This window comes from Ixodes scapularis, unplaced genomic scaffold (assembly GCF_016920785.2).
Source record: "Ixodes scapularis isolate PalLabHiFi unplaced genomic scaffold, ASM1692078v2 PGA_scaffold3__209_contigs__length_174095766, whole genome shotgun sequence".
Lineage (NCBI taxonomy): Eukaryota > Metazoa > Arthropoda > Arachnida > Ixodida > Ixodidae > Ixodes > Ixodes scapularis.
The window spans coordinates 69,376,932-69,390,474 of NW_024609868.1; the positions used below are offsets into that span (position 1 = coordinate 69,376,932).

Consider the following 13,543-nt stretch of genomic DNA (forward strand, 5'->3'; position numbering starts at 1 on the left):
GAACAAGCTTATATTGTACAGAAACTATTGTTAACACAATCTGCCATTCACAATTCGTCACGTCTCGTCACGTCCCGTCACAACGAACGATCTTGAAAAAACATATTTTTATGGTCCTCACCAGTACATATGTGCGCACCGCGTGAAGTTTCAACTTTGAAAGATATTTTGTCTCCTGACTGCAGTTCGGAAAATACGGTAGTTTTGCACAGAGAGCGAAATTCGGGGTATATATTTATACTCTTGTTTGTAGATATTGAAACTACAGTATGGATTACGTCGAACCGTATATGCCTGTGCAGCATGATGCAAAGGAGGACGGCAGTGGTGTCCCCGCATCTGCATCAAACGTACCTGTGCTTTCTTCTACCAAGGTAGCCTATCGTACAAAACAACATCCTTAGTCACTTTTAGCATTACTGTAGTCTTGCCATGTGTTTTAGCATTATTGTAGTCTTGCCTTTAAAGCTACACTCTAAAAAAAAGGCTATCACCTTGCACCCTTTGTCCCATATAATACACTTTAAAACTTCAGTTCGACGTACAGAGCCCTATAGTTGAACAGAAGGCACCATATTTTACGAGGGGCTTGATAATGGTTGTGCCACACGGCTATCAAGCCCCTCGTAAACTTTTAGGTCGTCTGTTCGACTATAGGGTGCTGTACATCGAATTGAAGTTTTGGGGTGTATTATATGGGACAAAGGGTGTAAGGATACGCCCTTTTTTTCTGAGAGTGTAGTGTATAACCACTGCATGGGAAGAAAATCCTGCGGGGGTAGTGAAACAGGGAGAGAAGAGATCGCGCGTTCTCTTGTCAAAAGGCAAGAACTCTTGAGAGGTGGAAATGACGAGATAATTTGGGAAAGGACCATGTGAGAGAATCTGGATACTTTTTCATCAAGTTTCGTAAAAGCATTTTTTTAGAGAATCGTTGAATTAGCACGTTTAATTAAGGTTTAGCGAGAAAAACTATATTTCCACTTGAAATAATTTACGCATTACTTAATTCGTATTTGTTAGCAATGGTGTGGCGTTCGTTAAAACCGAAGGCATCAGAAATTCAATAGCTTTTTCTTGCGAAAAACGGGATGACTTCCTCGTTGATGAAAATAACTTGGAAGGGGTCGCGTCCTTGGCGTGGGAGTTTCGTGGCTAGTTGAATTCCCATTCGAATGTAGCCTGCTCATTTCGTGGCCCTAGGGCAGCGGATTAATGCGAGTTTCTTTTGATCTCTGCGTATGTACATAATTCTAAATCACTATACACTGTTATATGTCTGTGACCATATTGAGTATTTTACTATGGTACTGGTAGCGTTATGGACGTGCAAATGTGGCGCATGAAATAATTTACACAGACTGCCTAAATTATGGTTTGTGAATGTGCAAGTACACTGTTTCTTGAAAATATGAACTGAGAGCTCAGGATCATGTAATGTGATTGTGAGTTCGAGCTATAAAATTTAATGTTATCTCGAAATCTGAATTTGTTTCACGCAAAATATCTTACACGGCCACCCATATTTGTGTTCTTTCCTTTTTCGCACACATCACTATGGTTAATTAACCGATGGAGTTGCTCCCGCTTATAAGAAAACGCTAAAACCACTGAACGCTTCAGTAGTACCGCACTTCATAGCTCCCATTTGACGGAGAAAAAAATCATTCATTTGTTGCATGGTGCGATTTCTTAGCATTTATCTGATGTTTGTGTAGCTGTAGCACCGCTGCTCCGCCGGGTGGCTAAGCGCACTTCGTACTCCACACGAGTTATTTTACAAATCTTCAATTGGAAACGCTGTCTATGATGACCTTTACGTTACAATATACATCTCCACTGTCTAACATATACTTAGCTCTCTACCTCCTAAATCGTAAAAGTAACCAGAAAACGCAATGGACGAAACACTAGAACCTAACAGGAATAGTTGTTCATAGGGCGACTATAGTTTTACTTGATGAATATGAGTTCTATGAATATTAAATGTTGTAGGCTGCGAATTCGTTCAATATTCACAAACAAAATATTCATACTTGTTTTCTGGTCCCTTCTCACCGCTCTGCTTTTGGTTTTCGTTTCGTGGGATATGTTCATATAGTTGATATATTGACGTACACATTTTTATTAAGTCGCCATTCGGTTATTTTGCGCCGAAAAAATAACCGCGGTACCTCTTAGCTTTTCCACTTAACCAAAGCTCTCGAACTATTTTTTTTTGTTTGTTTTAGTAGCCATTCACTTGGACGGAACGTTAGCACCTCTCGTAGAAGTGCCGACGAAAACCTGTATATACTGCAGATAGTTGGTGTATATTAAAAAGGCAATGTGGGCTTGAAAATGTTATAGCGCGTTCGTTTTATGCCCTCCACGCCTGGTAGAGGTCCATCTGATCGAAACTGCCAAGTTTTAATAATGTGCGTGAGAACTCGGAGCATGCTGCTGTTCCAGCCTTATAGTAGCTCTACTCTCGCAATGTCTAAGGGTGTGCTTCTGGGCACGTATCGCATTTGGCCAGACAAAGCGCAAGAAAATCGAAAGACCCTCGATATCCGGAAGCTCCACAAAGGTGTCGATCGCGAAGTCCGAAGGCGCATGTTTAATAAGGTGAGCATCCATAAGGACTCTTCGAATGTACACTTCTCTTAGACTTGACAATGGTTCACCTACTAAACAACAAAGTTCTCTGTGCGTATATCAGCTCTCCGCGGTAGAAGTCATCGTAGGTTTGTCTGCCAGTAAGTAGCCCAAAGAGCTGGCACACTTCCGTTTGAGGGCTACGTTTTCTACTACTCGTTCTTCAGCGCTTCATCGTGGAACTCCCGACATCCTCGAACTGAAAGTTGCTTTGTTATATGCGAAACCTCATCCACGTCTCCGGACGTCAGCGTGATGACCGGCGTTTTTTTTTACATACTAATCGAAGTCGTAATTTTAGCTACTTCTATTTAGGGAGTTCCTGGACATCCCTCTCCTGTATACGAAATTAAAAGGGACCATGGTCCCTAGGCTGCGGTCCCCATACTGTTCATTCATCATACAAAAGACAGTCTGAAAACACTGTCTGAGACGTGTTTTTTTTTTTTTTTTCTGGTACGACAGCCCCGTCATCATGGTCATGCAAAAGCTGCCTGCAAACATGTTCAAAGCATGCATATATAAAGCTACTATGCTTCAAACATGCTTATGTCCGCCGATACTTTTGTCAACATGTCTGCAGGGAACGCCATGTCTCTTGTATAATGTACGAGCAGTCTGACTGCGCGGCTTTAGGCCTTCTCACACACCATGGCACAGAATGATGTTCGGTGCATGGACCGGTGATTTAGCGGAAGACGTTCAGTTCGCTCTAATTCAGCCACTAAAGCTCCGGTTTTCTCGGTGGATAATGAGGCTTCAGTTTGTTTTAGATGCCGGCGTTTTAGCGGTTAATCTTAGTGTGCGTAGTGCTTGCAAAAGAATTGCCCGGCTGTAGCATATAAAGCGAATCACAGCGTTCATTTAAAACAATAGAATATAAATAAAAAATATTTACGGAATATTTATTTAAGCTCATAAAAAACAGAGTAAAAGGCACAGGTTCTTGGGTACTGAATCTGCGTGCGAAACGAGCAATGTTATTCACGCCGAATAACATTGTCAGCTGTCCCTTTAGTCCGATAAAGCCCGAGTTTCACCACGGAAATATGCGTGCGCCAAAGCACCGAACCATGCGACAGCCTCACTGCCTATGTGAGGCACGCGTAAGCGCATGACGACCGAAGCTTCACTCGCTAAAGCGCCATTCACTAAAGACACCGCGGACCCAAGATGGCAGCTACCCCGAAGGTGGTCAGAAGAGTCCAGAACAGACAGAAGACGGTCGTGGTACGCGTCGTTCTGTCGACGGCGGCGTTGCACGCGTCCTCGAAGCAGCTCTGTAGGCAGCCTCTAACGTAGTGGTCATCGAAGTAGAAACCGCCGCAATGGCTCATCCTCACAATCTCGGTGTCCACGGTCAGGGTTCCGCTGTCGAGAGCACAGCTGCGGATCACCATGGTCTCCCCCGTTTCCTCTGCGAGGACCAAGGTAGACAGGGTACAAAGAAGCCGAAGAACAATAGAGACACGAAGACAACGGGACAGGCGCTAAGTCTGAAGCTCAATTGATTTTTATTTGAAGTCGTATATATATATATATATATATATATATATATATATATATATATATATATATATGTGTGTGTGAGGCATATATATGTGAGGTGATTTCATCTCAAATCGTGCAGGCCAAAAGGGCCGAATTTTTAATTTCGCTAAAAAAGAAAACATATGGCGTCGCCTCTAAAAACGCACTAGCCACAAACCGCAAGTTCGTCGGATTTCTTGTTCTCGACTTACGAATTTTAAGAGGCCGCGGCGGAAAGCAGTGTTTTTCACATCCGTCGTGGGTCGGATGTTTCGCTCGATCTCCCGCCGTGGATTTTCAGTCCACATTGTAATAACTCTTTTAAGCACTCTGTGAACATATTTAAAAGGCTCTAATGCCATAAAATAATTTTAGGCGCTTTTTTTTTTTGTAAAAATGTCAAAAACGGCCCCTCGGTTCATCGTTGATGAACTTTGAAAATAAAATACCGGCGATCTACTTGGGTTACGTCGATACTTTTTATGTCTATGGAAAGCCCAAAACACGTTCTTTATATATATATATATATATATATATTATAAAATCACTCAGTTGTATAAAATTCCCTTTGCGGTTCGTTTACGTTAATGTTATGCTCAAACCAAAAAGTACCAAATTCGAAATCGATTTTCTAAAAAAAAAAAAAGAAACATTTTTTTTTGTTAAAATGTAGATATGATAGTCGACTACTCGAAAAGCAAGTCGAGAAAGTGTGTATTTTGTTTGTGTGTTCTATATTTAAGCATCAATACCGTACAAAAACGTGTTTTTACGGCTCGAAACGGACTTGCGGATTGCGCGTCTTCACAAACTTGGAAATATTTTTGCCTTTTTTCAACGTTCCCACATAAAAATGAAATACAGTAGTTCCACTCTGTTATATTTATTGATCATTTATATTTTATTATAGGCAGCAAGCCACATTGGAGTAGTTCAAAAGAGAAAGCAACACTTCTTAACAAACCAGCAGGCGTCGTAAATTTTTAATGTGTAGAAATCGGCAGACGTCGTATTTATTCGAGGCCCTTATTGGCCTATATGAACGTCCCGCCCTTTCGAAACCAGCAGATGACCACGACATTTCACCCTCGCTGTGTTAGATAGGACGGCTCGTGACAGTAAAGCGAGCAGCGCACCCTGTGTCACGAGGAGTGAAATGGTACTAATGTGTCGTTGACGCGGCGAACAGTGACGGCCACCCAGGAGTCAGTCAGTCAGAGTATTGCAGAAGGGAAAGCAAGGGAACTGTTACCTGGGAAGATGAGGGCACCACGGCCTTACAGTATCGACGGTCAACAACAGTTCTGCCGGCCAAAACAACGCCGCGTGCGCGCTAAACTTGCGGCGCGGGACAACAATCCCGCAGACGCACACACGAAGATGGGCCTGTTCCGCAGGGATGTGGGGAAATTTTGAAACCAGCCATCCGTGCTCGCGTGAAACGATACCGCGTATTTGCCCAAGCTTCGAGCGCCCTATCCTTGAAATGGCCGAGCTTTATTTCTCTCCGCGGGGATCCGATAGCACCGAAGGGTTATCTCTTTTGGAAACAGCAAAGCCCAGAGGCTAGTTGAGTCGAAGTCAGCCTCCTTGTCAACTGTAACCGTTTGTGAAGAGTGGTCTTTTCCCGAGATGAAAAGTTAGCGCCAGCTGACGTGTTCTTTTGAAAAAGGGAAGGAGAAAGAGAAAGTTTGAGTAGCTACAGTAAGTATACCTCGAAAGCTCCTCTCCCGACATGAAGCTCGAGCCATGTTACGTCTGGGTTACCTTCTCGCGCATCGCTGTTCAAATCTATTCTTCACTCTGTTCCGCACAGCCACTGTTCCGCACAGCCGTCGTGGCTGTGCGGAACGGAGTGAAGAATAGATTTGAGCATCATCTGGACGCCGTCATCTTGCCAGGCTTCAGTGTCGTGGGACTGGACTCGGCGTCGTTCAGTTTGTTTTTGTTTTATTTCGTGTGTGTTTCTTCGCCCCGCTGAACTTTGTTTTTCGGATGCGGTTCTGCTGAACGCTTTTTTTTAAATGTTTTATGACTAACTGTCTGTTAGCATTGTTTACTTGTTGGGTTTATTTCGTCATAGCGTAGCGGCCTGACGGTGCTGTAGAGAGCGTGTTCGCACGCATTCGGTTGTGTCCCGTTTAGGGAATGCCCGGAGGAGTTGGTTTTTGTTCTTGCCATGTGCAGCTAAGCTTTTGCGTCTTGATTAATTTTTTTTTTTTAACCTCTACGTGTCGTCGACTTATTTGTCTGACTCTCCACCAGGCGTGGGCCTATCGACTTGCCACCGCTCGAACCGAAGTCTTTTATTTTTTAACGCAATTTTTGTTAAAATCGGAGTTGGATTTCATTCTTATTTATTTATTTATTTTTATTTTCTACCCCTCTCCAATCTTTCTGTGTGTTTCGGACCGTTTCTGTGTCTTCACTTTTGTTTATTACGGATGTGAAAGGTCATTCCCTGGTGATCTCTGCGATGTCCGGTGAACGAACCCTAGCGTTTGGCTTCGGAAAAAATTGTATATAATATATCAATGATGTGGTGACTTTCTATGTCTTAGTAATATGACAGCTAATAGCTAGTCATGCTAACTTACAGTGAAATTTTTATAAATCGAAGCAATACAACGTCTGTGCCTCTTGGATATTGAAGGTCTACTAGGCCTGCTAATTTGACTATATATGTTGCTCGTGGTTTTCCGCTCTTATCAAAACATAAATAACTATTCAACACCGAAAATTGCGTTTATAATTTATTACAAACGCAGAGAGAAATTCAAGAAAACTTTTTCACAATTCATAGAAACGCACGGGTCGCTATCTCTGACTTAGGTCTTGCATAACGAGGACGTCTTTTTTCGATATTGAGACTTAAATATAGAACATACAAACAAAATACACACTTTCTCGACTTACTCTTCGAGTAGGCAGCTGTCATATCTACATTTTAGGAAAAAATTGAAGAAATAAAAAATGGGCTTTTTGAGAAAATCGACTTCAAAATTTATACTTTTTGGGTTTAGCATGAAATTAACGTAAACATACCGCAAAGGATATTTTATACAGCTGAGTCATTTTATAATATATCATATGAAGAGCGTGTTTTGGGCTCTTCATAGACATAAAAAATATTGATATATTCCAAGTAGATCGACAGTATTTAATTGTCAAAGTTCGTCAACAATTGACCGAGGGGGCGTTTTTGACATTTTTACAGAAGAAAAGCAAGACGCCTAAAATTATTTTATGGTATTAGAGCCTATAACCTGTGCTCATAGAGTGCTTGGAAGAAGTTATTATAATGTGGACTAAAAATCCACGGCGGGAGATCGATCGAAACATCCGACCTACGCCGGGTGTGAAAAACACTGCTTTCCGCCGCGGCGTTTTTTAAAATTCGTAAGTCGAGAACACAAAATCGGACTAGCTTGCGGTTTGCGGCTACTGCGTTTTTAGAGACTACGCCATAACATATATTTTTTTTTCAGCGAAATTAAAAATGTGACCCTTTTTGCCTGCACGATTTGAGATGAAATCACCCATATATATATATATATATATATATATATATATATATATATATATAAACGAATATGTGCAGATGAATGAACCGTACTTAATCCAATGAATTAAAGAATCCAAGTTTTCAGGAACCCGCCGAAAGCCAAAAAACGCCGTTTTTTGGCTTTCGGCGGGTTCCTGAAAACTTGGATTCTTTAATTCATTGGATTAAGTACGGTTCAGTCATCTGCACAAATTCGTTTATATAGATGGTGCGCTAACAGAATTGTCTTCTGTCATTTTTGACAAAGAAACGCCCTTAACAATCTCTCTCTCGATTTTATTTTTTGCTTTTTCTTAAAAGTTTGAAGATTCCAAGCCTGGTTCACAGCCATATATCGCCTACAGCGGTCAATAAAATGCACCCCCCTCCTTCGCATTATTGAGCACACAAAGATTATGTTCTCGTGCTCTATCATTAATACAGGGCCCAGTTTGCCCTATAAACTTCCACGAAGCGGTATCTCATATACGACATTCGTGACACATTCAGTATAATGCAATGCGTGTTTCTTAGAACAAGGTGTTTTTCCTGCTTGTCAGCATCAAATGTGCACCCAGACGAAAAAATAAAAAAAACTAAAAGGCTAGTATACATAATGTCGTACTGGCACAAAGTATTTCACAATATTAAAAAGATCGCTTATAAATATGATGTTAACGTTGTTTTCTCGGTCACTTGTAAACTGTCCAAAATCTGTCCGATGTTGACAAGGCAGAAAAATTCACTTTGTATACGAAATACCTCTTAGCTACGGAGAAGTTCACATTAGGCAAACTGGGCGCTGCTTTAATGATAGAGCATGAGAACATAAAATCTGTGTGCGCAACAATGTGGGGTGGCGCCTTGCTGACCACTGTAGGCGATGTGTTTGGAAACCAAGAATAAAATCTACAGTTTTTTTTTTCGCTTAATTTTTTAGCAAAAAATAAAACAAAAAGAAAGATTATTGAGGCGTTTCTTTCTTTCTACTCAAAAAGACAAATGCCAATTGTGTTAGCGCCCCATCCATTTACTTCAAAAAGCGGTACAGTCTCTGGATGACTGTCTGTGAGAGTGGTCATTGGTTGTGACGCGGGTTGGGCAGAGGAGTGTATATATATATATATATATATATGTGTGTGTGTGTGTGTGTGTGTGTGTGTGTGTGTGTGTGTGTGTGTGTGTGTGTGTGTGTATGTGTGTGTGTGTATGTGTCTGTGTGTGTGATTACTTTATTTGAAGATAAGTTGAGAGTTAGCACCTGTCCTGTTGTCTTCGTGTCCTTTTTTGCTCCCGTTTTGTTTGCCCGAACCCAAGCCTTCATGCAAAATATTTTATTTAACACGTATGTTTCGAAACATAGCACCTATATGACGTTTCACCGTACTCTATGGAACGTAGTTTTGATACGAAAATCTAGATGGCGCTTCAAACGACGGGAGGCGGACTGAAGGGAGTTCGGGGGCTACCCCCTCTGCGTGAGTTCCACAACTGAGGTAATCTATAACGTTGGTGGTCACTTGAGGTGACGTCACAGTGTAATCTCGTTGTGTCACTTGACACCATGATGTCATTTGACCTGACGTCGTACGGACGAACTGAAACATTTTGAAATTGAAAAGCACTCGATGCTTTAAAAGCCAAACGAGTAATTCGAAACCTATGAATACTGAAGCGAACTTTACCCTGGTTCTATAATATATATCTCAATCCCTCTCAGTACAGTATTTCATATGTTATCGTTCAATTTTCACCGTGATCCATTCCAGGTATTGGCACTGTTTTTGTTACTATGCCCTGCTGCAGCCTCCGATTTTAGGGTAATCAAACCCTTGCCTCCTGCATTCCGATGTCACCAGCCTGGCTCATAAGTAAAGTAAACCTTGTTCCGTGCCATAGCGCGATTCTAATTCGTGTGCAAAATATGACGTTCGATGAAACAGTGTTTGATGAATTAGCGTTCGATAAAATGTCCGGACCCACTTTAAAACAGTTCAACGCCAGAAAACCTTAACTGATTGACCAAAATAATCCTAGGAGAAGTGGAACATTGCATTATAATTAGTTGAATTTAATTGCATTATAATTATGATGGACCAATTTAAACTCTTTCCTAGTGGCCCCCAGAGCTCCCGCATAGGGTCAGGGCCAAAAAAACCCTAACAGATATTTCTTTCTGTTTTTGCTTCTGGGCCCACTAAAAACACCCTGCACATTAAAGGTTACCCTTGGGTACAAGCGCGTGCGGTGCTTGTGCGAGGGTAATTTGGCGCACGAGCAGCGATTGCAACGCCCTTTTTGCAATGGTCTTGCAAGTATGAAGCGAAAAGGTACGATTGCCGAGGCCACGGGTAAACAACGCACCGTAGACACCGTTGAGCTTGATGCAGGCGGTGGCTGGAAAGAGTCCATTGCGATTCTTTCGCGACGCCATACAGGGCGACTCGAGCATCGCTGCCGAGTAGTTATTATGGAAAGGATCCTCGCAGGCCAAGTCGCTGTGGTTCCGGGAGGAGCACTTGAAGCAGTCCAAGCACCAAACTCCTGCACATCGCAACCAGAAAAAAAAAATGTTTTGCGATTGTTGTTGTAGTTTTGTTAGCCAGCTTTAGGCGATCGACGTTCTGGTTTTAAGCGGAAAGCTTTGAGAAACATCAGTCGAAGTCACAATGCAAAATCAGTTAAAAGCAAAAAATCTTCGAGGACGCTTAAAGGGAGACTGACAGGGTATTTACGCTCGCCCAGGTTTTTATTTGTACGTGACATATGAGAGCCCAAATACCCAGAAAACAATTCGCAGCTCGAAATTCGTTTTCTTCCCGCCCGAAAGCCGCCGATCGGGAATCGGTCGGTTTGACTCGCGCTCACTCTCTTCTCCGTGGTCACGTGCTGTTTTCTATGGTTCAGACACAACCACCAAATATAATCAAAGCCCTGGGTCAGCGAAGGCACACACACAATATTAAAAATAGAAAATGAATATGATACTCCTTTTTGTGGCTTCTAAGAAACTGCAAATACGTTCATTAAAAAAAAGGTTGCAATGTTACGTGATTTCTGCCAACTCAGTCTCCTCCCCTGCCAAGTTTCGGTTTCAATTTCAAGTAGCTGCGTTTTTTTTTTTTTTTAATTATTAAAATTTGCATGACGCTGCAGCACAATATTAATCTGGTAGTCTTCTGACACCATAATAAATCGCCTGGCAAAAAAACAAAAACAAGGGGGGGGGGGGGGGGGGTGTCAGTGTCCCTTTAAGCTTCGCCTTTAAGAGTAGAACGCGATAGCGTTATCGAACACCGTTCGCATCGCCTTCTCATTCGCTTTTCATGCTCTTCCTGCCAGTTAGCAGCAAGTGCGGCAGGCATGGCCTAAAGCCTCTAGACAGTAGTGCGTCTGGCTTGCAGACGAAGGGCCTCGGCTTCGAATCCCCCTTAACATTATTCACACTTTTCTTCGAGGCAGATCAATTACTCTAAAAAGAGAAATCATACGGCGAGCTTTCATTCGCAGTACATGTCATGTTGTTAATCACTTTCATTCCACGTTTGACGTCACGTCTCATGAGAGTGTTGTTGGTTGTTTGAAATTCCTACGCGTTGTCATGGAGCTGTGACGTCATGACCCAATCGACCAATCCGGATTTTCCCGTAACAACGACGCCGACACCGACTTTTCTGCGATACGAGCTCCTTAACGCTACGCGTTAAAACGCCAATAAATATCTGCTTAACAGAATGGATAATTGGGCAAGTTGCCGGGTATTCATGTTAAAACAGCGCGACTTGAAACCGACCAAGTGAAAGACTAGACAACACGAGAGCTCGTGTTGTGTAGTCTTTTTCTTCGTCCGTTTCGAGACGTGCTGTTTCAAGATGAATAAATATGTTGGTGAGAAAAATACAAAATCAGAAAAAACCGAAAAACTCCGATTTCTGGATAAGCTCCTGCTAAGACTGGCTTTCTCAAAACCCTCCCTTCTTAGAGCTAAACTCTTAGTGTTCCGTGAGAGAGTTTCACCGACAATCACTGTTTTATCGTCCATCCGAAACAAAGAACCGAAACGCACCGATATATAAAAAAATAGCAAAAAATGTCCGCGTATTTTTTTTATTTTTTTTTATAAATAAAAAAACTGAGAGCATATGCCCTAGCTATCGCAAACAAACTAAAACACGGCAGGGAAGAAGTTTTTTCAAAAATAAAAATGTGGCATTAACACTCGCGTCTACAGGCAGCAGCAATGTGAGGCAGCTATAGATGATAAAATTGAATGAAAATGTATTTTTAAAGGGTATTGATTTTGGGTTGTTATTTTCCTTTCCAGTTTAGCATGAAACTAGGCATTTTGTTTGAGTTACAAAATAAATAATCCGGGATTAGGCGAAATTTGCGAGCACTCTTCCTAAGTGTGTTTAATACTATCCAACTTTAATGAGGGCACGTAGCTAGCTATACACGAGTATTTGGAGCGTGTGAATATATTAAGTTTGAATTTAGGCTTCTCATCCTCTCGGCTGGGAAGTGACTTCCACTAGGTCGCGCTGATCTGTCCAAACTTTAGCAACAGCGTCATCAATAATGTACCATCCAGCGGACAACGTGAATTCCGGGAGCTGATCCGTCATCCACAAAGCCACATCGTTCGTGAACGCATACACAAAATAACCTGCTGTTAAAGGGGTCATGAAACGAAATATTTGCTTTCGATATATATTCTCTGGGATGTATCCTTGACGTCCAGGATATACTAAGCGTGTTTGTCTTTCTAGGCGGTGATCCAGAAAATTTTTTTAAAAATAAAGCAGCGTTCACCTCTTCATCCCCTGACCAAATGAGTTAAGCGACCACGTCTGGTGCCGGTCGTATGCCACCGATTTTTGTCAATGCAGTGACTGGATGTCTGTCTACATTGTGCACACGACTGGCCCCGACTTGGAGATCTGCAGGGTCTTTGGCTCTGTCAAAACCCTATCGGTGACGCAGTTCTCGTATCTAATTCATGAGTAACATTCGGCTCTCATCTCCGCCAAAATTGGCGGGAAAAATGTTCTCTCTTGACGTTACACGTGACGTCACGTATGACGTTGATCTGGGAAACGTCCCATAATGCAACGCGTGGTTACGCCCACGCCGCTCAAGCCGGAAACAAGCGCCCGAAAGCTGCGCCCTAAAAAAAAAAAAATTGCATGTCTCCGTAGGGCACATTGATTCCCCCGACCACGTCAGCAAGCTTTCCAGAGAATATCTGGAATGAAAAGTGTGCTTTTGGGTTTCTAAATCACGCTGCGAAAACGAAGCTCCTTCGTAACGTACGTTGTGCATTAGCATGCGTCAGTCATAGCTGCATTAGTATATGGTTGTGTAAAATGCTTATAGATCAAGCCCAATGATCATTTTATGGTCCTTCTAATTTTTTATATTTTATGTCCTGTCTCTCACAGTGAGTTTCTCACCCGCTTTAATCTGTTTTGTCATATTTCTTGAAATATGCTTATTAATTGGCGACGACCATACAAGCGCTTTTGATTAGGGCATTAGTTCCAAAATGTTTATTTAGGTTCTATCCCATTTTCGTTTTTACCGGTAATTCTTTACCGAAGTACATGAGAGGTAGAGCTGCACGTTGCGGTGAAGAAACCTCTTTGCGGTTCAGCATCACTAGCACGACTAAAAACGTCATAATGACGATCTTACTCCGACAATTAATTTCAATTCACTCAAGCACATTCTCCGAAACTCACTAATACACTTTCAATTGTCTTCTCTCGTTTTATATATTTTTAATTATAATTATTTAAAGTTTACCGGGTGGCATCGCCGTTTTTCGGTGAT

General features: G+C 42.0%; 1 protein-coding gene across 1 annotated transcript in view; it reads right to left on the reverse strand.

Annotated features, from left to right (window-relative positions):
• Positions 1–3,579: 3,579 nt before the first annotated feature.
• LOC8051049 overlaps positions 3,580–13,543 on the reverse strand; it is a 61,641-nt gene continuing 51,677 nt past the window's right edge. Inside the window, exons 3-4 of the mRNA XM_029993567.4 lie at positions 10,076–10,255; positions 3,580–4,054 (exon numbers count right to left, since the gene is read on the reverse strand). Coding sequence (XP_029849427.3) covers positions 3,789–4,054; positions 10,076–10,255 — 446 coding nt within the window. The 3' untranslated portion in view covers positions 3,580–3,788. The remainder of the gene's footprint in view (positions 4,055–10,075; positions 10,256–13,543) is intronic.